The following is a 27343-nucleotide window of genomic DNA, read 5'->3' as shown; positions in this document are numbered from 1 at the left end:
GGTATTATGATTAAAGAAAAGAGATCCAGCAGTACATTCATAATGTTGGGTTGGAAAGCTGAATTTCGGTTGGAGAATGTGGTAGGCCATGAAGAATAGGCGTTTGGTGGTTAGAACCCGATTTTCATGAGAACTTATAATTATACCACAGATGGTGGATACGTGGGAGTAACAGCGGCCAGTGATGACATGAGCAAAGGCCAAATCCCCTTTTCTCCGAGGTTTGTTGTATTTTTTGTGTACATGTATTTTATTAGTTAGTGACTACAATTATGTTGTTTTGAATATGGTATATACTTGAGCGTTGCAATATTGAGTACAAAGTCCCCTTTCAATGCCCAGGCAACTGTTAATGTGGTATTTTCTTTGCCCATTCGGTGCCACATTGCCAGCTTTGTTTATATGCTATGTCCCGCCTTCCACACATGTGGTGCCGATTGTACACTGAATGGGAAGCCCAGGGTTTGAGCGCTAATTGTTTCTTCAGCACAAGCCGACCCCTGTCTGTGTTGAGACATGACCTTTCGTGCCCCGTTCAGTAACATACCTTGAGCCTTTTGTTAGGTGAAGAGATAACACCGATGGCCAGACAGGCATAAGTTGCTCCCCTTTATCTGTGGATAGTGTTCACCTTCGTGGGAATAAGTCCAATTCCCCTGCGACCAACTTATTGATTGTTGATCACGTTCATTGTGGTAAGGCTCAAGTACCTAGTTGGTATGCACCTTCTGTGAGAGGTTGCGCGTTGGTTTTTTGTGGGTGTATTATTATTATTTTCCCTTTTAACCCATTATGGTTTTATTATGTTAGTTCAGTGCAACTGTGAATCCAGTTATTGGTGTAATTTAGGAGTAATTATCCACCCTTGCGCGTACATGCTTTGCAGTTGTTATTGTTATTTTTTATCATCAGTGTGTGTTTACGGAGTTATTCCCCTTTTTATGAAATAGTTACATGACACCTGCCCTTGATAGGTTTAGCACACTCTGTATTTGATGGACTCTATTTTTGTTGGCTGTTGTTTGGTTATGTAATAATGTAATGAGGTTTTTTGTTCCTGTTTTCTTTTATTAAGTATGCCTTGTACTACCATGTAACCACTGCATCCGTTCATGCAGTTATTGCGTTTTGGTTATTCGTCCATGTTATTCCCCTTTCCATGCAAGGGTTATATGTGGCCATTTCTGCGAAAAGGGACCTTGTTGAGCTAAGCCTCTGATTGGAGAAACGCGGGGTCAAAGTTAGAGCAAAATGTAAACAAACTTTGCTGTGCTGACTGATGCCCACTTCAAGTTGAATTTCTAAAATGTTCAATGAATTATCAGCGATAGTACAATGAACAGCAATTTAAAGTAATGGAAAATAGTCTTGGGATCAACATTACAAACTTCTACAAATGTTTATGTTCATTCCTCCTCAGGAAAAACACATCGAACCGATGACAAGTTGACTGTGATGATGCCGAAAATGCCGACAGAGTGTTTTGTTGTGCTTCGAGAAAAAAATTTTCGTCGCTAGTTTTGGTCAAGTTAAAACAACTTACCTATTTTTTTTTTTTAATGTTTGACAGTAAGCTTAATATAACTTTCATCTGGAAGCACATTCAGCAAAGTGATGTAGCCAAATCATCACACAGCTACATTTCACTAGACGGATCTATACGCATAGTTCAGGTAGATCTGACTTTCACGCGACCGTAGCACTGTACGAAAAAGCAGACGACAAATGCAGTTGCCCGATGAAGAACAGTTACTCCCCGTTTACATCTTTAGTTGCTTCCCTTGCTAAAGTTACTGATATTTAGATCAGTGGTTACTGACTGGGGCATTCTGTTCTTTGCAGCTGTGAATTCTGATAGTGGAAGGGCAAGTCAGTCTTCTCAGTTGAACACGGAATGTTCTGCTGACAGAAGTCACTTTGGGATAAGACAACGATTTTGTTGACGAGGTCAATGCTGTTAATTCAGAATAATTTTGTTGCACTTCGCCCGGACATTATTTTGTGACTCCGAAGTCGAAGCAGATCTACTTTGATCACGATGGTGTTGTAAAGGTTCACGATGACAACGCACACTACTAATCGGTTAAAGAGTTCTCCAAGAGCATAGGCCTATTGCGAAGCAAGGTCTTCCTCTTCCTGATCGTTTGAATGCCCGGACATCGTAAATTAGAACCTGTTGCTCTTACCGTTTGCTGTCTCCACTTAGATCTATGACAGGCTACAATTTCAGGTAAGTTACCATATAGACTGCAGTGTGTGTTTTGTGTGTGTGTGTGCGCGCGCGCGCAGCTTGTGTGTGTGTGTGTGTGTGTTGTGTGAGGGTTTCTGTATGTGTGTGTGTGTGTGTGTGTGTATGTGTGTGTGTGTGTGTGTGTGTGTGTGTGTGTGTGAGAGAGAGAGAGAGAGCGAGAGAGAGAGAGAGAGAGAGAGAAAGAGGGGTAGATAGAGGAAGAGAGATGATAATGACAATGATGATTTTGATGATGATGATGATGATGATGATGATGATGATGATGATGATGGTGGTGGTGGTATGTGTGTACGTGTAGTATGTTTTTAAACTCCTCTTTTTTTTATTTAACCAATGTTACTCTCTTTCTCTCAGTTTGCTGGCGTGGAACAGCAAACAAGTCCAGCAATTCACCGGACAGTGCAACAACAAAAGACAGAAGTGCCTGGCCACAAAGCAGGTGTTCGACAGAATGGGGCAACAGCAATGTCCAGCCGGTTCCAGTTCCAAGGAAATCAGCATGGTTTACCCTTGGGACTTTGCTCAGTAGGTAAAGACATATTAATACTTTACAATTTGTCAGTACTTTAAAAAAAAAAGGGGGGAGCAATACAGTTATATTTGTGTTTATGTGCTGTTTTCTCCAACAAAGAAGCACACACACAGACACACACACACACAGACACACAGACACACAGACACACAGACACACAGACACACACACACTACATTTTCGATAATGTCACCATACCATACCAGCTTAGAAATGGCAAGTGGACAGGTACCTAAAACCAGACTTGAGCTGTGCAAATAGTGGTTAGTAAATAATATGTTGATCAACTCTGTGGTTGCCTTTGTTTCAGAGAAGCAAATCGTCTACCTTGCGAATGAGGCAGGGGTACAGAGGAGGGTAGCAACTTCAGTCTTCGGCATGGTGCATCAATACTTAGGCATGCAGTTTTGTGTGTGAATGAACAGCACAAATCCATTTTGAAAATGTCTTGATCGTCGGCCACATCAAGTTCGACCCTGATTGGCATTTCAGTTTGTTGAAAGTAAAGGGAGACGTTCGATAGCAGAGTGCACGGATGACATTTTCAATTCAGTGAAGTGATGGACAGACTGACAGACCCATGTGTGCAAGGATCGACACACAGCACCATATGTTACTTTCTACAACTGGAAGCTGTATTTACCAAGGAAACTGAACAATTAATCCTTGTTATGAAATTTAGAAGTACCACAACTTCAAGTCGACAAGTGTGTGTGTATTGTTTTCAGCAGACAGCCTCAAATAGTTTGTGTTTGTATGTGCGTGGGTGAAGAAAGAATAGAACATGGCGGGGGGAGAGGTAGTATGAAAGAAGAAGAAATATTCGAGAAAAAAAATCATATGGCTGATTGTTTTTACATTTAGTCAAGTTTTGATTAAATGTTTTAACATAGAGGGGGAATCGAGACGAGGGTCGTGGTGTATGTGTGTGTGTGTCTGTGCGTGTGTGTGTGTAGAGCGATTCAGACTAAACTACTGGACCGATCTTTATGAAATTTTACATGAGAGTTCCTGGGTATAAAATCCCCAGATTTTTTATTTTTTATTTCGATAAATGTCTTTTATGACGTCATATCCGGCTTTTTGTAAAAGTTGAGGCGGCACTGTCACACCTTCATTTTTCAATCAAATTGATTGAAATTTTGGCCAAGCAATCTTCGACGAAGGCCGGACTTCAGTATTGCATTTCAGCATGGAGGCTTAAAAATTAATTTATGACTTTGGTCATTAAAAATCTGAAAATTGTAATTAAAAATATTTTTTTATAAAACGATTGAACATTACTTTTATTTTATTCTTCATCATGTTCTGATTCCAAAAACATATAAATATGTTATATTCGGATTAAAAACAAGCTCTGAAAATTAAAAATATAAAAATTATGATTAAAATTAAGTTTACGAAATCGTTTTAAAAACAATTTCATCTTATTCCTTGTCGGTTCCTGATTCCAAAAACATATAGATATGATATTTTTGGATTAAAAACACGCTCAGAAAGTTAAAACGAAGAGAGGTACAGTAAAGTGTGCTATGCAGCACAGCGCAACCACTACCGCGCTGAACAGGCTCGTCACTTTCACTACCTTTTGCACTAGCGGCGGACTACGGTGATTGTGAAAAAAATGCAGTGCGTTCAGTTTCATTCTGTGAGTTCCACAGCTTGACTAAATGTAGTAATTTCGCCTTACGCGACTTGTTTCTTCTGCATGGGAGGAGAGAATGATAGAAAAAGACGAAAAAGTAAAAATTAGGGTAACGTTACAAAAAGGGCAATAACTCTGGAATGAAACATTATTTTATATATTATTATACATACAAGTAATAACGGCAGATGATTGAACTTACTATTTCCCGGCAAAAGTTTGTTTTTAAAAGTTTGGCCATTTTAAGTCATTTTGGGGGTATCTCCAAAAAAGGGTCATAACTCCGTGAAAAATAAATTTGAAGGTCTGAAATTCTCACATCACGTTCTAAATATAACAGTCTGTCAAATAAAATCCAAAACTCAAAATCGATAAATTTGTCAACAAGGTCCCTTTTCGCAGAAATGGCCACATATGTCCTTGATAGCTCCAATGGACTCTAACATTTTTCTTCTGTTTTCTACGTAATAATGTAATGAGAGCTTAATTGTTCTACTACCTTGTATTGATTATGTCCTGTAATATTATGTAATCACTGCATCCATTCAGGCAGTTATTGCGTTCTGGTTATTCGTCCATGAGTTATTCCCCTTTCCATGCAATGGTTATATGCCCTTGGTAGCTCCAATGGACTCTAACCTTTTTTCGTCTGTTTCTTACGAAACAATGTAATGAGAGCTTTATTCTTTTTCCTGTTATTGGTTATGCCTTGTACTATTGTGCACTCGCTGCGTCCTTTCATGCCATTATTATTTTTTATTACCCGCTCATGAGTCTCATAATTTCCCCAAATGAAGTACTCATGGTGACCCTGAAATGGTAATATCATTCTAATGCATTGTTGGTTTGACTTGTACCCTTGTCCCCATCACATAACATGCTAAGTATAAAGTCCGGCGATGGTAGGGAAGTACACAGTCACATGCTTTATGCGACCGCAAACTATTTCTGTCCCCTGGTAATTTTGGACGTGAATTTTGGTCGAGCGTGCTTAAACCTAAACCATGGCAGCAAGGGACTCATAACTATGACTCGGTTCATAAACTTTTCCCGGAAATGCTGACTTCTTAATACTTTCCTTTTTTGACACATGTAGGATACCTTACTACCTTCATATTTTGTTTGTTCCGGTTAACATTGTTTTAAGTATTGTTTGTCATTTTAATGTTTATAATTATGCTCTAATGCAATTGATAATTTGTGTATGTTATTGTTTTATGACGTGTGTACTTATATAGTATATATTATGTCATTTAGGTTCTAGGTGGTGAAATAAAGTTGTGAAAGGACAACTGGTGTTTGCGTGATGATTCCCAACCCCCCCCTTCATGTGAGCTGCAACCTATGTGGCCCACACTTTGACAAAGGCAGCATTTCGAGCAAATATCTTACCCAGCCATTGTACTGCTGGTATCGCTTCTGAAAGTGGAGCATCCAGTTGCCAAGCGACTTAAGGGTGTCTGGGGCCAGACGCCGCCAGATTGAGGGGATGACTCCGTTGAAGAGTGACCTGGCCACGTCGTCCAGCTCACTGCTCATTCCTACCTCTCCTGCCAGAGCCTGCAAGCACAACAGCTCTGTCTTCATATCAGTTTGTAACAACGTAATCACACAAAACACACACTCACACACAACCAGGCATGAAAACTGAAAAAAAAAAAATACTGAAAAAAAAATTCGAAGGCGCATAGCGCCAAGTTTTGCAGGCGCGTAGCGCCAAGTTTCGCAGGCGCAAAGCGCCAAGACTTCTAGGGAGGTCCGGGGACATGCTCCCCCGGAAATTTTTTTTTCAAGGGTGCAATTTGGTGCAATCTGGGGCTATCTGAGCCTTAAAATTGGATTCAAACATGGCCCCAAAACTATTTTACTATAACTGTGACTAGGAAAAAAAAAAAAAAAAAAAAAAAAAATTAAAAAAAAAAAAAATAAAAGGAAAAATACGGAAATTAAAAAAAAATACGGTTTATTTTTTTCAAAAATACGGAAAATACGGAAAATACGGAGAATTTTCATGCCTGACAACAAACACAACACACACACAAAACAAAAATCATTACAATTGATAAATTTCCATCATAAATAATGAAGCTAGAAACAGATCAGATCATAATAGATGAAGCGAGCTCTGTGCAAGGCCCTCTGTTACAGTGCTATGTCTTGGACCCTCTGTCACAGTGTACAGTGCTATGTCTAACCTGTTAAAGGCATATGTACGCGCTCTCTTGTTTTCAAAGTGTAGTTTGCCCATAATCGATGTCAAACGCACCATAAGACCATATAATGACGATATGTCACCATGCGCGGACCATAATACATGCATTACAGCTTGTTCTAGCCTCTGAAAAAGTGAGGATGTCAACAAAGCCGCGGTGTTAGCTCCCTTGCATCAACGTTACATGTGTTGCCAAATCTATAAATAGGACGATCCAGATCAAAATGAAAATTAACATATCTCAACATTGAAGGGGTCCTAGACCACAATATTTTGCAGGGAACTTAATTTAGCATGTCTCCAGCTGTTGGTAAAGCAATTAGCGTGTATAGTCATCGAGTACATATGCCTTTAAGGGCATGTGACAAATGGGTCCATTGGAAAACTTGTTTTTGACTCACCTGAGCTATTAGAAGAGTCCTTGTAATATGCAGTGTTAGGACATCCACGGTCAACAAATTTAACATTGAGGTTTTCTCATCTATATATATATATATATATATACGACTAGTGTCTGCAGTGATGTACATTTTTCTAGCAGCCTTTAGGACAATTGTCCTGAAGACTGAAAATCAATAGGACACAGTGTCCTGAGATTGCAATTTCAATAGGACAAAAACACGACTCGTAAAACCGCATTTAAAAAGATTTTTCAGTTTAAATTCTCGGTTGACGTTGTTGTTGGTTCAGCTGAAGCCACAGTGGCTGGCGAACGCAGCATGGACATCAATGTCTGCTGATTTTTATCTGCTTTGAGCTTTTTTTTCGGACCCATGTCGTTTCTCTTTCGTTTTATTTTCGTTCGAACGCACAGCGGTTTTTCCGGATATTATGACGAAAAGTAATGCCTTGCGCATACGCGAACATGCACGGGTGGTTCCCATTGGTTTAAACGATTTATTGCTGAGCCAATGAATGCACTCGAGGCACCATATGGGTTCGGTTTTCTTTTTTTCTTCTTGATCCAACTTGAGGATAAATTAATTCAAAGAATCAGATCCCATATGGTGCCTCGTTCACTCAACAAACTGGTCACACGCAGTGCATACTTTCGCTTGGCAAAACCGAAACCAGCTTTCCTCACGCAGTGTTTACTTTCGCTTGGCAAAACCGAAACAAGCTTTCCTCTTGAAAATTGAACAGTCCGCATGTCCGCTTCATTGTCAAAAACGATCGGACCCTTGACCACTTCTTCTGTAGGTTAATCGGACCTGTGTCCTGCTGGGGTTAAAGCTATAGGTCCTGGGGAAATTGGATCGGTCAGAGACCGGAGACCGACTAAAATGTACATCACTGTGTCTGTGTGTCTGTCTGTCTGTCTGTCTGTGCGCGATGCGCGGCCAAGGTTCTCGATGGATCTGTTTCAAATTTGGTGATCATATTCAGGTACACCCTGGACACAACCTGGTCGATGATATATTTTAACACGTGCTCTCAGCGCGCAGCGCTGTGCGCGCTGAACCGATTTTTTTTTGTTGTTGTCTGGATCCACTACCAGTAACTCTTCCTTATCTTCTCCAGTGTTTTCAGCCGCGATTATCTCCCTTCCTCCGTGTGGCGTCAATCCATATTCCCATTACTACGTCACTATTTTTAGAAGGTCACTGCACGTTACTATTTTTAGAAGGTCTCCAGTGTTTTGCGCGTTTATCTCCTTTCCTTCGTGCGCCGGCAAAGCCGGCGTACACCCGGCAAAGCCGGGTCCCAGGCGCAGCCTGGTATTCGGCTCTACTTCTTCCCGGCGAAGCGGGTAATCATCTAGTATGCTAATAAAGCTATACAGCAGTCCCTCTCATGAACGGACACCCTTGGGCCATAGCAAAACTGTCCATACATTGCAGGTGGCCGGTCACGGGAGGGGTGACCACACCACCCCCTCCCCCATACACTCACACAGAGACACACAAACAACAGGATTGAGTCTATGCTAACCACTTCTTGTGGCTACTAAACAATAACAACAAACTCCTAATAACAATATTTATGGTCTCCCATAAATTAATTTATGTTCCTCCCTGGTTTGTGTCATAAATTACTACATTTAAAGGTTTAATGTCAGAGCTGATTAAAAGCGTTGTCTCTTGTTAATTGTAGCGGACGGAAGTGACTTTGCATTATAGGTATTTAATTTAGTTACGCATTTTTTCTTTGGATCGGTACGAAACAACTTTCTTAAGACGCAACCAAAAATGCCAAACCATTTCTCCACATAAATTTCTTTTCTTTAAACATTCTGTAAAAAATGATTTGTATGAATGGTGTTGAAAAGAAGAGATAAAATAAAACCTCAAGGCAGTGAACGCACTCACCATGCACTGACATACGAAAGCAGCCACACAAACACAGCACAGAGGCACGTGTGCAGATGCTTTGCGAGAATAAGCTTGAAAACCAGTTTGAATAAAAAGCAGCAGATAGAGCTGCATGTCATAATCATGTACTTTATTTTCTTCTTGTCTGGCTTTATTGACTGCATGCCGATCTTGTGGCAGTGACTTTTCACTCTTCAGTCGGAAATACAGTGTACAGTAGAACTCCCCCTTAGCGACCCCCCTGTTTACGACCACCCCCTTTTTACGACCGATTTTTCTACCACGGATGCATTCTACTATATAATGAACCCCCAGTGAACGACTCACCCCAAAACGCGACTTACGACCGAGCTTTTGGGGATGAATTACGACTTTCGCGCATTTGTAGTCGAGCAGACGAAAACAATACATGGCGGCTCTTGCTCCTCGAACTATCGCGAGACAAAAAAACAACTAAATCTCGCGCACGATAGAATCCGCGGCGACTTCCTTAGGAGTCGGGATGACGCAAATCCTGTGTATCATCAAGGATAATGATTCAAAACGCGACTTACGACCGAGCTTTTTGGGATGATTTACGACTTTTGCGCATATTTCGAGCAAACGAAAACACAACATGGCGGCTCTCGCTCCTCCAACTATCGCGAGAAGAAATAAAAACGAAATCTCGCGCGCGCGAGATCCTGATACATCCGGGGTTTTTTCTGCACGCTATCTTGTCACGACGACTGTCTTGTTGACAAACGAAGATTCGCGAAAGAAAAAGAAAAGCGCCGACTCTTGAGAAGAGAGCTAATAAAGTAATCGCTAATCGAGCGAAGTGGCAATCCGCGGCAACTTCCTTGGGAGTCGGGAATACGAAAATCCTGTGTGTCGTCAAGGATAATGACTCAGTGTTATCTAGATGGTGAAAAGGATAGCGAAGCGAAAGTACGCAAAGAGAGGAGCCTGTACGAAGACCTCAACGATCGTGGTCAAGTTTAGCGATGTAAGGCGACGAATCATTCATATGAGCGGAAAGATGATTCTGGAGAAAAGTCGTTATGTTTTCTATCGAGTTAGGACATTCGGATTTTACTGGTTGCGCCACAATGTCAAATGTGTTTCACTCAGCGGGGAGCGAGCATTACGCCATGAGTAAATTTTCTTTGAAATTTGAGTTCAAGTTGTTCTGCTGTAAATTGTTTGTGTGTGTGTGTGTGTGTGTTTTGATATGACAGTAAACTGCAACTGTGTGTTTGTGTGTAAACATGACAGTACATACACTGCAACCAAATTCATGACCGACCGGCCAAAAACTCAAACCCCCCTTTTAAGACCCCCCCTTTTTACGACCTAATTTTCAAGGTTTTTCCAAAGTCGTAAACAGGGGGTTCTACTGCACACTGTACACAACACCGCTCTCACTCTCCCTCACTGCCTACCCTAAGCTGTGACAACTGATGCTTGGAAATTGTGTGGAAGAGTACACCTCTCTATTTCTCTCCAATGCTCTTCCTGCTGACAGTGACACCCTGCTGACAGTGACACCAGACACCCCACTGAGTTTAGCCAGCTACCCCCCCCCCCCCCCCCCTCTCTCTCTCTCTCTCTCCCTTCCCCCAGCCATGTACTGTATGGGGCAGTGACCAGAGAGGTGTCAGCTAATTGAGGCCAGCTGCACTGTTCACTCAGAGCAAAACCAGGGCGACTGTGTCTAACTTTTGACAAAGCAAGACAACTGAAGGGTTCACAGATTGGGCAACCGACTCACTGGTCAAGGCTGAGGGGACACAAGAGTATCTTGTCAATGAAAGAGGTTACTTTGTTTACGTCCAACAGACAAGAATAAAGAGCATGCATTTTCATGTTGGCATCTTCCATGTACTCCACTCCTGACCAACACTATCCCCCTCCTGATGGGTACACGTGCACTCAAGTTATCAGTGACTGTCATCACGCCTTTGCGGCTGTGACCTTTGTACCAAGAGCCGGACTGCTCTGTTATCGATTTTGTTGTGGTGAAAATTTGACGATGGTCTGTCCGTACATTGCAGGTCATTGCAGGTATGACCTGCTGTTGGGACCGAAAATTAGTGTCCGTGTCCACGTTTTGCAGGTGGCTGTTTAACACTATTGTGACTAGCACTGCCACGGCGTTTACGTCCTGCCTGCCCAAGCTTGCCACCAAGAAACTTCCCAAAAATCAGTAACTGTAAAGAAATCTGTCTAGCAAGCTTGAATTAAGTCCAATCACCACCAAATTTTGTGTACTAATTCAAAAATGGATGCCCAGTTCAGTCGTGCTATTTATAAGTTTGTCACGCGATTTGTTTTAGCAAAGGGGGGTGAAAGGGGGGTGAAAGGGGGATAATTTGTGTTTTTTAACGTTTTTTTGTGTGTGTTTTATTTTCTACTGCTTTTTTTAAAAGTTATTTTTTAACAGAAAGTATCATAAATAATGTTATAACCAAACAAGGTGTAAAACCTATGAATTAGCTGAAATATTGTTAACATTGTACACAGAAATAAGGAGACAGTACAAAGAAAAAAACAAGCAAATCACGCATTCACTCACAGCATCCTGACTCAAATGAAACAAAACTGTAGATCTAACACTCACCAAATGATGTGTAGGTAATCCATATTGAATATAAGTCACATTTTCACAACAAAGTACCAACTGTACACCTATGAACAATTCCAAAAGGATTTGAAGGCTCCAGCCATCCATTGTTATCAGTGCTGCCACGCCCCCATAGCTCCTGCACGATTCCGAGATACATGTTCGTCTAGCAGTATCACCGCCAACCACGTGTAGTTTGCCGACTCGTACTAGCAACAACAGGACTGTTTCTTCCTTACTTTCACTGCTTGTATCGCTTTCGTGAGGCGAAAACGATACGTCCGAATCATGCTCTACGGGATCCTCTAGGTCCAACATCCGGAGAATCTCCTCCCGAGACAAGGCTCGCCTTTGATTCATTTTTTTCCCTCAAAAACGCACACAAATCAGGCGGATTTGCAAATGGCAGAAGGGGACGCCAAGTGTATCAAGGGAAACAACTCAATTTATTTGCAAGCTTCAAAAACCGGGAAGCAATCACGAGTCGTGTACCCTCTATGGCTGGTACTGAAAAATGCGCGTCCCGTCCATGGGCGTGTCAGCGCTGGTACTGATTTATCAGTGTCCCGTCGCGAAAGTGTTAAGGGGGGGGGGGGGGCGGGGATATAGAAGGAAGACACTCCGTGCCGAGCAAATGTGTCCGTACATGTCAGGTGGCCGCTCACGCCGGGGGCCGTACATTGCAGGGACTGCTGTACCTTTGAAACTTTACACACTGCTAGCTTTTCACGACCTGTAGACATTACACAAGTTTAATTACACATTAACATGCTTCCATTTGAAACTTCGAGGTCGTCATCGTGGATTGATGCGCGACGGAGCGAAGCGACGAAGGCCTTCAATTAGACTTTTGGAGGGCGTCAATCCACGATGAAGACCGAGAAGTTTCAAATGGAAGCATGTTAATGTTATTGTAATTCAATCTGACGACGATCTCTTTCCTGCGATGGTAAACAGACAGAATTGGTTCTGTTCACACACTACTTTCAAGTCCACCTACCTGCAAGGGTCAAGTCCCAAGAAATATGTCTCTGTATTCCTATCGTATCACTCTGCTCCTGTTTTTCTTTTCTTTCACATACATTTTCCCTTCTTTTTTGACGGTTTCTGGACAGCAAAAACAAATTCTTTTCATCACAAAAGCGATCTTTGGAATTGACTGACGTAGTCCGGAAAAATTCATGCATCACTTATGTCACGTATTCGACGTCATCACTTCGCATACCTTATGGTCTCAGTATTTCGTTGGCCTTCATATTTCCTACTTGTAAAATGACCCTCAAAGCTAACCGAGACTAGTTGAGGTTGTATCAATGCGCCTTGCCAGCAGGTGGTTATAATGGCTTTTTTAGCGGGTGGTTATCGACAGTTAATGACCGGTAATTTTTAATGAGTTGGGGCATTCTGACCAATCACAGGATCTGTTTCATTAAAACGCCAACTTGATTGAATTACAATTGAATTTAAAGGTCACTAGTGGGGTTGAGTATTGGTAAAAAATGCAAAATTATTAATTTCTCAAAGATTCATGAGGCCAGAGCTTTGAAACTTCACACGTATTCAGGGGTTAATGAGCTCCAGATTTGCGGAGCCTAAGTCAAATTGCAAGGTCATAACGGGTCATTTTTGGTTAAAAAAACCCCAGGGAAATTGTTATTTTCTTTCATGTTTTTGAAGCTAGATGGTTCAGAAATGACATGCTTCCAGGGTTTGATGACCTCTAGATATTCAAGTCTGGTTGATCTTGTTCAAATTTGAAGGTCACAAGGGATCGAGGTAATATTCAGGTCAATAAGTAGGAATTTATCATTTCCTAAATATTGTTTTAGCTAGAGCATCAAATCATTTCTGCGTCTTATAAAGTAACAATGAAAGCGAGTTGTATGAGCATTTGCTTTTCACATTAATATGTCAAAATAAGTCAAGTGTGTCCACAGATCTATCCTTATGCAGTGGGATCTTTGTTTGGTTCTAGCTGGTGAATGAGGTACAGATGATCTAACAAGTAGTTGTGTCTGTTAGTAAATCCAGTAAAAAAAAGCACAGTTAGAGACAAGCTGGAAGTACTGACCCGTTGGAGGGTGGCCAGGGAGAGACGCATGCGAGTGATGAGCAGGTTGAACCTCTCCAGTTCCTGCAGCAGCACCACGGTGGTGGGAGAGATCTCCAGGCCATACTTCTTACGAATCTTGTCCAGCTCAAACTCAGCAGGAAGCTTGTTCAGCACATCACAGGCAATCTGCACACATAATCTCGCACAGTCAGTACACACCTAATTCCGTGTTCAAGTTTGCCATTTTTCAATGTGACCTATTTGAAACCTTTTCTCTTCTTTTTCGTGCTTTGAATACTATTTATTAATGTTTTGGTGACGGCATTGATAAAACAGTGCTAATGTCCATTTGATTTTTAGTCAAACCCTTCACTAAAACTAAAAAAATGAATATATTTATTTTGTTGTGAATTTTCCTGTTTTTAGAGCTGCTACTCTGGCAAAAATAGCATACCTGTCAAGTCTTACGTTTTTCGCGTAATTCTTACGAAATTTTGATGTTTTTCAAGTCTTACGGCGTATGCCAAAGATCTTACGGTTTTTACAAAACAATTTGGTCAAATAAAAAAAAGATCGCAAAGGTTCGTCCGAGAACAAAGTAACAGCTAAAAAATCTCGCGGTAACTGATCCGGCGGAAGTATACAAGGCAACGCGCATGTGGACACCGTCAGCGCGATCTGAGTACTGTGCGACCACGCTTGACCACACGCGACCTCAAATTAAAGCAGTTACATGTACTATTGTTGTTGTTCTCGGTATCTTCAAGATATTTTCTGACGTTGTGCACAGTTTTAAGCCATAAAAATGAAACTAAGGGAGTTGTGATGCATTTTCGAAGAGCTAGCGATCGAAAGTGAAAGCAGTTCCTGTCACATCCGATCATGTCGGTGTCGGACTTGTTTTTAGAACACGCGCGACCTCAAACTAAAGCATTTACATGTAATATTTTTGTTGTTCTAGTATCTACACAGTATTTTTTCACGTTGTACCAAGTGTGAAGCCATATAAATAAAAATAAGGGCGTTATGATGCATTTTCGAAAAGGTAGAGAGCGAAAGTTAGCACCGGATGTCTGTCACAACCGATCATATACGACTTGATTTTAGAACATGCGCGACCTCAAACTAAAGCATTTACATGTCATATTTTTGTTGATCTGGTATTTGTCCTTGATTGTTGAGACACACATGAGTTTCTGGCTTGTAACTTGTGTGTTTTACAAGTTCTGTTTGGCTAAAATGTTCTCTTTTGCACATTGTGGTGGGGGTTTTCATTGATGATTTAATCACTGTGCTCAATGAATGAATGTTGTTAAAACACACTTGTCTTGTGCCTTTACTATCATGTGGTGTTTTTGTGCATTCTGGTAAACTTTTTGTGAGGGGTGTAAATCACTAAATGTGTGTCTGGTTGGAAGTGTACATACTGTCTTTGTACAATTTAGGTGATTCTCGGTACAATTTACATTTAAACATGCTTTGCATTTCAAAATTACACAAAACAGTGCAGTGTCAGTGTTGAAAAAAGTGTTTTTCTTATTATGTGTAAATTAAGGCTGATTTCTTGTTTTAGTGTGTGTGTGTGTGTGTGCATGTATTTAGTTCTTATGGTGATTAATCTAACGGTCAATATAACACTTACCTCGACAGTACTATTCTTGCACATTATCTATTATAGGCCGAAAAAATTGGACAAAACGCTGAGTGGGTACAATTATCTCCCATAACCATGCGCCACCGTGGATCCCAAGCACTGTCCGAGTGCTTCCCCCTTACAGGATGTAGGTGGCGCGTCCTCTTTCTTTTTTCGCGCGTGTCAGACCGGCTGTGTTTCTGCTACGCTCCCGGATTATTTTGGACTAAGAGGCTCCTTTTCTGTGTGGACTATCACCTGTTGGATTATTGTGTGTTATTCCACTTCTGGCTTGAGGCTACGTTGTGTTTCCTTCAACTTGTGCCTCCGTTTTTGTGTGGCGGACTCGGCGTGCCTCCCGTCCTACTTCGTGGTGACCGGTCGTCTGCTTCTCGTTTCGCCGCATTCACTTGAGTATTGACCTAAATTTTCTTTGAATTTTGTTAATTCTCGGTCTTTAAGGGTACGTACAGGGCGAGGTAGGATGTCTCGTCCTGTTTTGGGCTCTGGTTCTACGGAACCAGAGTCTGCCGGGGGCAACCCTTCTCCGGGCGCCCAGCGTCATGTTTTACGCACGGAGAAGGGGATCTTTCGGCGCTCCGACTCTCCCTCCCCAAACGCTTTGCGTTTGCGGCGAGGGAGGGCGGAGAAAGCCTGTTTGAGCAAGCTCAATGCGAGCTTGCTCAAACAGGCTGGGCTTGAGCCTGGGACTTCGGGCGGGGCTGCGCCGTCGAAGGTTCGGGGAAGGTCGAGGGGAAAGAAAAAGCTTCTTTCTCCTTCTCCTTCAGTGGAACAGGCTTCCCCCCCTTCGACGCCGTTGTCCGGCCCTCAGTCTCAGGCTTCAGCTCCTCCCGGTTTCAAGCCTGGGGGGAAGGTTTCCTTCTCCCCCCTGGCTCGAATCCGGGGGCAGGTCGATTCCCAACCCTCTTTGGGGGTTGGTGAATCCGATCTAGGGGCTACTGGAGAGACTCAGGTTTTGACAGCCAACGGCCATACCACGTTGAAAACACCGGTTCTCGTCCGACCACCGAAGTTAAGCAACGTCGGGCCCGGTTAGTACTTGGATGGGTGACCGCCTGGGAACACCGGGTGCAGTTGGCATTAAAATCTTCCTTTTCCGGTGCCTCTCCTGTGCCCTCCTCGGTTTCCACCGCTGTGGAAGCCAGGAGGGACACGGGTCCTCCTCTGAACTCCCTCGCTGGGTCGTCTGCTGCTGTTTTGACAGTAGTTTCGGCCTCCTGGGGGGGGAGATCGGAGGAGATGACGGGGTCTCTGAATTCCCTCCCCGCTGGGGTTGGGATGCGAATTGACCCCGTTCAGGGCGGTCCTGTGGGGGCAGGGGTTTCAGGCTTCGTGCCTACGACCACTGCTACTACGGTTCCCTCTGACGTCCGTGTGACTGGTGGCTGTCCCTCTTGAAACGCTCCGGCCGACTAGTTACTGGACGTGGAGGTGTTCGACAGAACGTGGTACTTCTGTCGAATGGTCAGGGCGACGGGAACATTGTTTCTGTTGCTCAGACCGACACCTCCGACCGGACCGTCTTGACCCCACGCCATTCCTTAGCGTCTGGTGTTCGGGTGACGGATGGTCCGGACCAAGGGTCCGGAACGTTCCAGGCTTACGGGTCGGGATCGAACCGGACCCACGGGTCCCGACTGGACTTGACCTCCGGGTTTTGGTCTGGACGGGACCCATGGTACGGGACCGTACCGGACCTTAGGGTCCGGTGCGGGACAGTACCTCTGGCCCTTGCCGGACCCCCCGGACCTACGGGTCCGGATGGTACGGTACGGGACCAGTGGTTCGGTCGGGACCGGACCACCCGACCACCTCTGTTGGTCTGGGTGGTCTGGCACCGAACCGGAACACACCGGACCTACGGGTCCGGAGGGTACGGTACCGGACCAGTGGTCCGGTCGGGGCCGGACCACTCGACCACCTCTGTTGGTCCGGGTGGTCTGGCACCGAACCGGACCATGCCGGACCTACGGGTCCGGATGGTACGGTATGTCCACGTCCGGACCGAGCCACCCGAACACTTCTGTGGGTACGGATGGTTCGGTACCGAACGGGACCTCCGGATGGTACGGGACCGGACCGAAGCTACGGGTTCGGATGGTCCGGTACCGGACCACCCAACCACCTCTGTTGGTCCGGATGGTCTGTCACCGAACCGGACCATACCGGACCACCGGACCTACGGGTCCGGATGGTACGGTAGGTCCACGTCCGGACCGAACACTTCAGTGGGTACGGATGGTTCGGTGCCGTACGGGACCTCCGGATGGTATGGGACCGGACCACAGGACCGGAACACCGGACCACCCTACCGGATCGGTCCGGACCACCCGACCACCTCTGTTGGTCCGGATGGTCTGGCACCGAACCGGACCTACGGGTCCGGATGGTACGGTATGTCCACGTCCGGACCGAGCCACCCGAACACTTCTGTGGGTACGGGTGGTTCGGTGCCGAACGGGACCTCCGGATGGTGCGGGACCGGACCGGACCTACGGGTCCGGATGGTCCGGTGCTGGACCGGTGGTCCGGTCCGGACCGGACCACCCGACCACCTCTGTTGGTCCGGATGGTCTGGCACCGAACCGGACCATACCGGACTTACGGGTCCGGATGGTACGGTGTGTCCACGTCCGGACCGAGCCACCCGAACACTTCTGTGGGTACGGATGGTTCGGTACCGAACGGGACCTCCGGATGGTACGGGACCGGACCGGAACACCGGACCGGAACACCGGACCACCCTACCGGACCGGTCCGGACCACCCGACCACCTCTGTTGGTCCGGAGGGTCTGGCACCGAACCGGACCTACGGGTCCGGATGGTACGGTACGTCCACGCCCGGACCGAACCACCCGAACACTTCTGTGCGTACGGATGGTTCGGTGCCGAACAGGACCTCCGGATGGTACCGGACCTACGGGTCCGGACCTACGGGTCCGGATGGTCCGGTGCGGGACCACCCGACCACCTCTGTTGGTCTGGATGGTCTGGCACCGAACCGGACCATACCGGACCACCGGACCTACGGGTCCGGATGGTACGGTGTGTCCACGTCCGGACCTAACCACCCGAACACTTCTGTGGGTACGATGGTTCGGTGCTGAACGGGACCTCCGGATGGTACGGCACCGGACCGGACCACCCTACCGGACCGGATCGGCACCCCCGACCGGACCGGACCATTTCTTTTCTGATCAGACCCGATGGGTTCCTGTTCAGTCTATAAATGGCGGGGGTTCGTTGGCTGGGCTGACCCAACAGTCGCAGGGTTGTTGTTTTTCTCCCCCTTCGGCTGCTGGAGACGTTTCGTCTTTGGGGCAGGGGTCTTCGCGGCCTCTTGCTTCTGTGGGCGTTTCTTCACAGCCTGCTTCATCGCTTTCGGCTCTTCCCCCTCAAGCTCCCTACACTCCTGCTTTTGAGGAGTTGTCGGGAAGTGAAGAGGAGAGTGAGTCGGAGGACGATAGGGAGGAGGATCAGGGTCGCCCTGAGGTTAACACTGAACCTCTACCCTTGCCGGTTTCTGATGGAACTTCCGAAGCTATGCTTCGTACTTTCCAACAGTACATGACAGACATCACGCGGCGTCTTGACGTCACGGATGCCTCTCTTAAGCGTCTGTCGTCTAGTGTTGACACACAGGACGTGGACCCGGGGTCTGAGGACGAGAGGCAGGAGGCTCGTCCTCGCACAGCTAGAAGGACGTTTGAACAGTTTCAGGACGTCCTTCCCTGAGACGCCCTCTCGTCCTTTGAGTCCGCTTCGGCCCGGGCGCGGGAGGCTCACGCCGCGTCTGCCGGCGGCTCGTTTTATGAACGATCCGGCCGCCGGCAATTCGCGTTCCACCCTAGTCTAAGTGCCACGGTGGAAGCGGCAGCACATCGCCTGAGGAGTACAGATTCACGTGCAAACGCGACCTATGTTCCTCGGGAGGACGCGGGTTCAGTGCCATGCTTTCCTTCGGGAGGCGCACCTCCACTGTTTCCTCGTGTCCAATCTGTTTCGTCCCTCCCTTTTCCCTTTGACTCTCGAACTCTCCCTTTCCAGACTTCGAGTGTTTAGGGTGGGGCTGACGGTGATGTGTTCGTTGGGGAGGTGCCTTCGGTCAAGAAGGTGGAACTGAGCTCTGCTTCGTTCCACAATCTTGAGGCCACCGTTTCTTCCACAGTCGAGGCCCAATCACAGGCCTTGACATGGATGAGCACGCTGTCCACACTGTTGGACCCTCCCGATCGGGCAGAGTCCGATTCCACTCGGGTCCTTGACACGGTTCGAGTGGATCGGGCTTTGCATGCCGTGCGATCGTGCGTGACGTCTGCGGCAGAATTGGCCATTGGAACACGGGTCCACTTTATTGGCCCTGTTCCGTGATCATTTTCTGCCTACTTCTATAGTGCCTCCGGATATGAGGAAGAGTCTGAGGAACACGTTTCCTCAGCCTTCTTCCCTCTTTCATCCGGACACTGTTCGTTCTGTGGTGGAGTCCACACGCCAGAGGAACACTGATTCTCTGATGGTTGGCCTCGCTGCTTCGGCGACGGCGGCGGGGAGTAAGAGAAGTGCTACAGTCACCTCCAGCTCCCAGCCTCAGAAGAAGAAGAAGAAGCCAGTTTCACTGCCTCCTTCTTCCTCCTCTTAGGCGCCTGTTGCGTTCCCAAGCAAGACGAAGGGTGCTCAGACAGGTAAGGGGAAGCAGCACCACCAGGGGGGGTGGTCGCAAGCCTGCGCCTGCCCGCCAGCAGAATTTTCAGGGAGTCCCGGCCCTACGTTGACGCCCCCTCAAGTTGCCCCTCTTTCGTCCGTCGGTTCCCTTTTTTCGGGCCCGCGGCATGTGGGGCAGACTGGTCTCCAACCAGTTTTTCTTGAGGGTGGTGTGGTCGGGGTTTTCTCTACCGCTGTCGTCACAACCTCCATTGTCCGCTCTACCTTGGACGTTCCCCCCTCCTCGAGAGCCTGCCAGATGGCAGGCTCTTCAGGACGAGGTGAACTCGTTGGTCGAGAAGAAGGCGGTCTACCCCCTTTCTCAGCCTTCTCTGGGGTTCTGCTCCCGCCTGTTCACCGTCCCCCCCCAAAAAAAAAAAGGACGGCCGGTTCAGGCCGGTGTTGGACCTCTCCACCTTGAACTTGTACCTTCACAGGTGCAAGTTCAAGATGGAAACCCCTTCGTCGGTCCGGTTGGCCATCCGGCCAAATGATTGGGCCATGTCTGGGACCTCCAGGATGCTTACTTCCACATCCTGGTGGCCCCGGGGTACCGACATCTGCTCCGGTTCGTTTGGGAGGGCACGGTGTTCGAGTTTCGGGCCCTCCCATTCGGCCTGTCCTTGGCCCCTCTGATTTTCAACGGGGACAACAACACCACATGCTTAGCTTACCTTCGCCACCAGGGGGGCACCAATTCTCGGTCCCTCTCCCTGTTGGCGGAGGAGATTCTGCTCTGGTGCCAGACCAATCAGGTCCGGATGTCAGTCCAGTTCGTTCCGGGGAAACTGAACGCCCTGGCCGACATTCTCAGTCGGGGCGATCAGGTTCTCTCCACAGAATGGACCATCGCTCACAACGTTCTACAGCGTCTGTGGGCAAGGTGGGACCGTCCTCTGATCGATCTGTTCGTAACTCGATTCAGCGCTCGGCTTCCCAGGTACGTCAGCCCCTTTCGAGACATGAATGCGTTCCACTTGGACGCATTCACTCTCTTGTGGAGGCTCCTCGATGCTTACGCCTATCCCCCGACATCTCTGATTCCGAGGGTGCTGGCAAAATATCTGCAGGAACGACCAAGACTGATTTTGGTCGCGCCTTACTGGCCAACAGCTCCGTGGTTTCCAGATCTTCGCGGTCTCACCCACGTAGACCCTCTACCTCTGGATCTGGACGGGGGAGGTCTGCTCCAGCCTCGATCATGCCTCCCTCATCCACGTCCAGAGAGTCTGTGCTTGACCGCATGGCTCTTGTGCGCTCCAAACTGCTTGCACTAGGATTGCACAAGAGTTCAGTAGAGTTTTCCTTGAACGCTAAGAGGCGATCAACTAATCAGCTCTACGACTTACGCTGGAGAGCTTGGGCCACCTTCGCCTTGTCCAAGGGGATAAAGCCGCTTTATCCCTCAACACAGGACTTGGCCAACTTCCTGGTGGAAGTGTATCAAAAGAAGAGTCTTTCTTCTAAGACTCTTCTTGGATACAGATCTGCCATCGCTTCCACGATTGCGGCCGCTACTGGTCGCAGAACTGAACACTTGATCAGGTCCTCCCTCATCGCTAATGTCCTTTCGGGTATTAGCAATGCAGCGGTGTCTAAACCTCGGGTTTCATTTCCCAAGGGGGATGTCTTTCTGGTCCTCAAACTCCTGCGTAGCAATGAGTTTGAACCCCTGGCAGGCATCAGTATCAAGTTGCTGATTTCAAGACTAATTGTTCCTCGTCGCTTTAGCCACTTGCCGTAGACTCAGTGGTATTCAAGCTTTGAGTGGCCTGGACTTTGACATTGAGTTCACCACACAGCAGTGGTTGCTAGCATGGTCACGTCAGTCTAAGGTATGTTTCTTGGGTATATTTTCTTTTACGGTAGTACTGTTCGAAAATTGCCTGGGTATCTTAATCCTTGGATTTAAGTGATTTTGATTAAGGAGTTTAATACTCTACATATCACCCTCACACCACTCTGGTATTCTGTGCAAGAATAGTACTGTCGAGGTAAGTGTTATATTGACTGTAAGGCTTCTTTTTAAGCCTACTGTCTATATGATACTTACCGAGACAGTACTATTAGAGTTTCCCTCCCGCCTCCCCTCTTGATATGTTATGGGCTTTTTGAGGGTCTGCAGCTCATAAAGAAAGAGGACGCGCCACCTACATCCTGTAAGGGGGAAGCACTCGGACAGTGCTTGGGATCCACGGTGGCGCATGGTTATGGGAGATAATTGTACCCACTCAGCGTTTTGTCCAATTTTTTCCGCCTATAATAGATAATGTGCAAGAATAGTACTGTCTCGGTAAGTATCATATAGACAGTAGGCTTAAAAAGAAGCCTTACAACTTCTGCAATTTTGCACATAGTCTTATGCTTTTTGGTGCAAACTTATGGTTTTGTGAGCAAAATCTTATGGTGAGAGTCCACAAGAGCTTGGCAGGTATGAAATAGTCACTGAGAAATAAAATCAGCAACAAAAATTGAAATTCGGGTATTTAGTATTATGAAATGGATAAACTCAAAGAATGTTTTTGTAATATGCACATGTATTACTGATTAGTATATTCCATAGTCACAATGAACAAAACAAAAGTGGACACAGACCTTGTCAATAAATTCTTCACGACTGATGCCAGCCCCTGTTTCTCCTGTCTGTGGCTGGAGCTCCACCAGGTGGTTCCACATGTCTCTGGCTGCCTGTGTGTAGTAGCCGATCTCAGCATTGGGATGCAGACCGAATACCTCAGGAGTGTTAGCCAGGGGAAGTGTTTCAATGCAGTCTGCACAAAGAGAAAATGAAAACCGTTTGAATTGACCATTGCTGTGAAAGCATATCTAATCTCTTACTAATTAGTTTGAGGAAGAAGATGATTGTTGGGCAAGTTCTAACTGACAATCAACACTATGGTTTTTGTATAAACCTGGAAGCAAACCACATTTTTCAGTTAACCATACATTTTCTAAAAAGTCTGCTCTCTGAGCAAATCCATACAGTGACTACTAGGGGATGCATTTCCCCTGCACCTGTAGAACATGTGTGCAATACCTCAGCAATAAAAACAAATAAAAAACAAACAAACACAAGGTTCTGATTTGTTCTAACTTCAAAATATAGCTGGAGCATGTTGAATAGGCAAAACAAGGACTGGTCAGCCAAGGCAGAGAGAATGTTTCTTTGTGGAACTGACCAACGTAGTTGTCCCTGCTTCCTTCCACTGGGATGTAGTAGTCGACCATTTCATCCACGTAGAAGTGGAAGGGCTGGAAGGTGTCAAAGATAAAGTCGCCCATGTACTCGTCCATGTAGGTGTTGAGGATGCGCCGATCAAAGTTGTCAATGGCACGCCCACCATACATCACCTGTACAGACATATTTTGGTCATTCCATTAACTGGCCCTTACTGTCTTCAGTCATCACATAACTATCTCTGATGTCTGTAATAAAATACAAGTTGTTTTATGTAAACTGAACATGTATTAGCTGAATTTTCAATGTTGTGAAAGCAAAGTGATAAAACACTGATGAAAAAATGTTGATCCTGCCTTACTATGAAGGCATTCTATCTTAAGTACCAATTTACTTTTCAAACACCCACTAGTCTCTTATTGCACATTTTTTTTCTTTTTCTTTTCTTTTCTGTCTTTTATCTTGGCTGCCTGTGGTTCAACGGATCAAGTACAATATCTGCTGTCTCTGTTTTAAAGTGATTACAAACTCTGCCCCTCTTTACCTCTCCCAACTCTTACAAGTGTACTTGCCGTCTCCAACACTACGCTCGTCTCCTCAAACTCAGCACTTCAAAGTTATCCGGTACACTCGAAAGCAAAATGATTTCCGCAGTTTTTCTCACTTTGATGCATATTTTCCACTTTGAGACATTATCAATACAAATTGTATTTTTTGTATATATCATGTCGTTGTTTGATTGAACTTGAAAAGCACCTCGAGCTGTGTGAACCATTAAATAAATGTTGTATTATGAAGTTTGTGGTGTTTTGCTCTCACCTCTCCAATAAGGTACTTCAAGCTGCTCCAGGGGATCTTGGTCTCCCCTTGTTCCTGCGCCTTAGTCAGGTAGGTGTTGAGGATCTGCATGCACACGCGGAAGTCGGACTCGTTGAAGTCGTAGGGCACGTTCCAGCCGATCTTGCCGTACTTGCGTCTCTCCTGGACCACAGCATGGAAGAAGGCCAGCACAAAAACCAGGGAGGAGAAGGCCGAGTGAGGACACTCAGCCAGCGCCGTCGCCGGGATCTTGTGGTAGGTGGAGCGCAGGTTCAGCTTCAGCCCGTTGGGCGGCTCTGTCACAACCTGCATCCACAACAACCACTCGCATCAAGTTTTGCCAAGAAGAAAAATCATGAAATAAAAGATGGATTTTTCCCAGGAAGGACAGTGTCTCTATATACACTAAATTTAACAATGGCAAATTTTGTAGGAAAGAGAAAATGTAAAGAAGAAAAAAAGTCGACTTTTGCTATATAGGTAGTAGACTCAAGATGTTCAAAAATATTAAACTAGATATAAATCAAATAGTCAATTAATCTAAATGTCTTCAGATAAAAAGTAACCAGTAACCAGTAAAGCTGAAAGCTCTGACATTTCTGATCCTTTTGTACATCTTGCGAATCACATCCTAACAGCATAACAGCAGCCCCAGGCATGTCTCTAGAGAGGAAATCAAGCTACAGTGTTATACCCACCTTGAGTGATCGTTGCAGAATGCCGATGGGGAAGCTGGGTGTGGGTTCGGTGGTGAGCCAGAGCCTGAAGTCAGGGTGAGGCTTGTTGAGTTTCTCCAGTTCTTTCTCCAGCTCCTTCAGCCAGTGCACCAGCAGGTGACAGTTCTGCAGCATCAGCCACTGGCCACGTGCTATCGCAGTCTCCAACAGTTGGAGAGCCACCTGGTGACACAGGATATAGCAGTCAGCACGCAGGCTGTTGTATCACCATCAATCACTTTACAGGCCATCGCCTCAATAAATCCATAAACACCCAAATACACCACAATTCACAGCGGAGCCTTCATTAAGGCCAGCAGCTTTCTTGCAAAAAATGTGTTTTCTAAATGGCCAATATTGCAAGCCAATCCATGTCTTAAAGAACTGACCATATACAGAAAACATACATACACTTGCAAATAGCACACAGATTGACTGACAGATTCACCAATGAGGACTGAGAGGAGAAAGCAGGAGAGAAAAAAAGAAGACATAAAAAGCACCTTCTCCTGTCCTTGTCCCATAGAAAGGAACTTGAGCTTGTTGCTACCGAAGTCAATGCGCTCAGCCAGTTTCATGAGGTCAGATGCTGGATCAGAGCCAGGGCTGAGGATGAAGACAATGGGGGAGTTGGGGGTGCTCTGGTCAAACACAGCCTCAAAGCTGATGATGGGCGGGGTCACATACTTCTCTCCCATGGCTTTGGTCACAAACTCCATGACAGCACGGTAGATACGGTCTACGCGGAAACAGCGAAGCAGCATTAGCTTCTGAAAATCTGACAGTTTGTCCCTGTACTGCAGTGGGAAGGGCTCAGATTCTGGCGAGTCGTGATCATACCACTGCAATGTAATGTTCACAAAATTGTAAGTAGCTATCCTAGAATCTGTGAACAGAATGTCAGTAGTACTACAGCGCTTACCATACCAAATGCAAACTTTGCTGTTCAGTTTGGAATGGACACACTAGATATTGCGACTGAAATACATAAACTTGTTCATTCACTTTTCTGAGCAAATATCTTCTTCAAACGTAAGGCTCTGTTCTGTCACCATGGCTACAGCAAGATCAAGAAAACATTCTTAATTTGTTGACTCCCCTGAGTAATGAACAAAACATCTGAGAAAACAGGGTCTTAAAAGGGAGGGAGTCCTCTAAAAAATAACAACTTCTGTTTATTTTATCCTGATTAAAAATCCAGCTCTGATATTGAATCAATAAGGCTAAAACAAAACACACACAAAAACATACCTTTTCAGCATGTGTTACTGAATTCTCATTGATCTGTTTGTAAGGTAAGCTACTCACCGCTTTCCACACTTTTTCATTTCTCTCCACGTCCTCCAGCAAGGTGCCGAAGGCGGTTGAGAACTCAACAGCCAAACGATTGCAGTCCTCCCATCCCTCCTCTGGCATCCAACCAAATGGTTTCTTTCGCTTGCTCTTCTCCAGTGCTATGTTGCCCTGAAACCAGTTGCATTTAGCCACTGACAATCACTGTACATTACAAGTTCATATTACGTGCTTATATCTGTGCCACTTCATTACAGCAACCATTTTCGACTCCAGATATCTCCTGTTGTAGTAGTATGTGCATCCTAAAATAATAATCCATGATCTGTCCATAAGCTCTCTAAGTATCTCTGAAAAACAAGACAAGCACTTATATCTAAAAGATCAAGTTTCTCATAAAACGATCACAAACAACCGTTTAAAACCACTATGAAATCATGTTTTAGCATGACCTCATGAAATAAAATTCAGATGTGTGTGTGTGTGTGTGTGTGTGTGTGTGTGTGTGTGTGTGTGTGTGTGTGTGTGTGTGTATGTGTGTGTGAATACGAATAAACTTTATTGTCATGAAACGTAGTGTGCCTGCCCGTGCAGGGCCTCTTTTTTAAATCGGGTTTTGAACTCTCTTTTTTGTATTCGGTTGTACTGTTTGTTTAAGTGATTCATGACATGTGGACAAGTTTGTTGTTTGTTGCTCGTGAAACGTCCCTTACTTTTGTTTTTTGTGTGTGTGTTTTTGTTTTGGTCTCAGCTTTGCGAGTTCAGCCTTAATCAAGCAGTCTCGTGAAGTTGTTTGTTTGTTTAGTGTTTCATGGAGAACGTGTTTTTGCGTGTGCTTTGCAGTTTCTTATTTTTATATGGTGAGCTATTATTCAGTTTTGTGAGTTCGGAGGTGTTGATGTTAGTCAGTTTTGGGTGTTGAGATTTGTCGTCCTATGTCCTTCCACTGAGAGGGTTGTGTTGTGATGGTGTTGTGTGAACCTGGAATACGGCAGGGGAAAGTTATTTTTTTGTGTATAAGAAATGGAAAATTTTTAAGTAAATTTTCATTTGATTAATATACTTATCCAATTCTCATGAATGCATTGACTTCAGTCTCACATGCTAGATGTCGAAAAAACCACTCAAATTACCTGCCCTTAGAAGGGTGATAACCAAGCTAAAAGAGACGCCATAGCCATTGCTGTGGCCTGACCTTGCTCAGTTACCCATAACACCCTGCGCACCACATGAGCGCCAGCATCCGTAATAATCATTCGAGACTATTAAAACACCCCAAGGATATAAGACAGCGGGGATGGATGGGAGGGTATTAACTATGAGAATTGGGTAAGTACATATTAATCAAATGAAAATTTACTTAAAAATTTT

At 45.4% G+C, this 27343-nt stretch overlaps 1 protein-coding gene, 1 long non-coding RNA gene and 1 other non-coding gene across 3 annotated transcripts in view; 2 read left to right on the top strand and 1 right to left on the bottom strand.

Moving 5' to 3' along the window:
• LOC138975913 (dynein axonemal heavy chain 10-like) overlaps positions 1-27343 on the bottom strand; it is a 131020-nt gene that overhangs the window by 6642 nt on the left and 97035 nt on the right. The window contains exons 67-74 of the mRNA XM_070348677.1: positions 25988-26143; positions 25183-25521; positions 24662-24862; positions 23964-24269; positions 23146-23317; positions 22562-22737; positions 13629-13796; positions 5821-5988 (exon numbers count right to left, since the gene is read on the bottom strand). Of these exons, the coding sequence (XP_070204778.1) occupies positions 5821-5988; positions 13629-13796; positions 22562-22737; positions 23146-23317; positions 23964-24269; positions 24662-24862; positions 25183-25521; positions 25988-26143 (1686 nt within the window). The remainder of the gene's footprint in view (positions 1-5820; positions 5989-13628; positions 13797-22561; positions 22738-23145; positions 23318-23963; positions 24270-24661; positions 24863-25182; positions 25522-25987; positions 26144-27343) is intronic.
• On the top strand, positions 1030-3878 carry LOC138975916 (uncharacterized). The gene is made up of 3 exons (XR_011458811.1): positions 1030-2230; positions 2606-2780; positions 3094-3878. It is a non-coding gene; the product is annotated as an uncharacterized lncRNA (long non-coding RNA).
• On the top strand, positions 16226-16344 carry LOC138977583 (5S ribosomal RNA). Its single transcript, XR_011459381.1, has one exon. It is a non-coding gene; the product is annotated as a 5S ribosomal RNA (ribosomal RNA).

Source organism: Littorina saxatilis, linkage group LG9 (genome assembly GCF_037325665.1).
Source record: "Littorina saxatilis isolate snail1 linkage group LG9, US_GU_Lsax_2.0, whole genome shotgun sequence".
Classification (NCBI taxonomy): domain Eukaryota; kingdom Metazoa; phylum Mollusca; class Gastropoda; order Littorinimorpha; family Littorinidae; genus Littorina; species Littorina saxatilis.
Note: the sequence above shows the minus strand (reverse complement) of the source record. Positions and strands in the feature narration are given on the sequence as shown.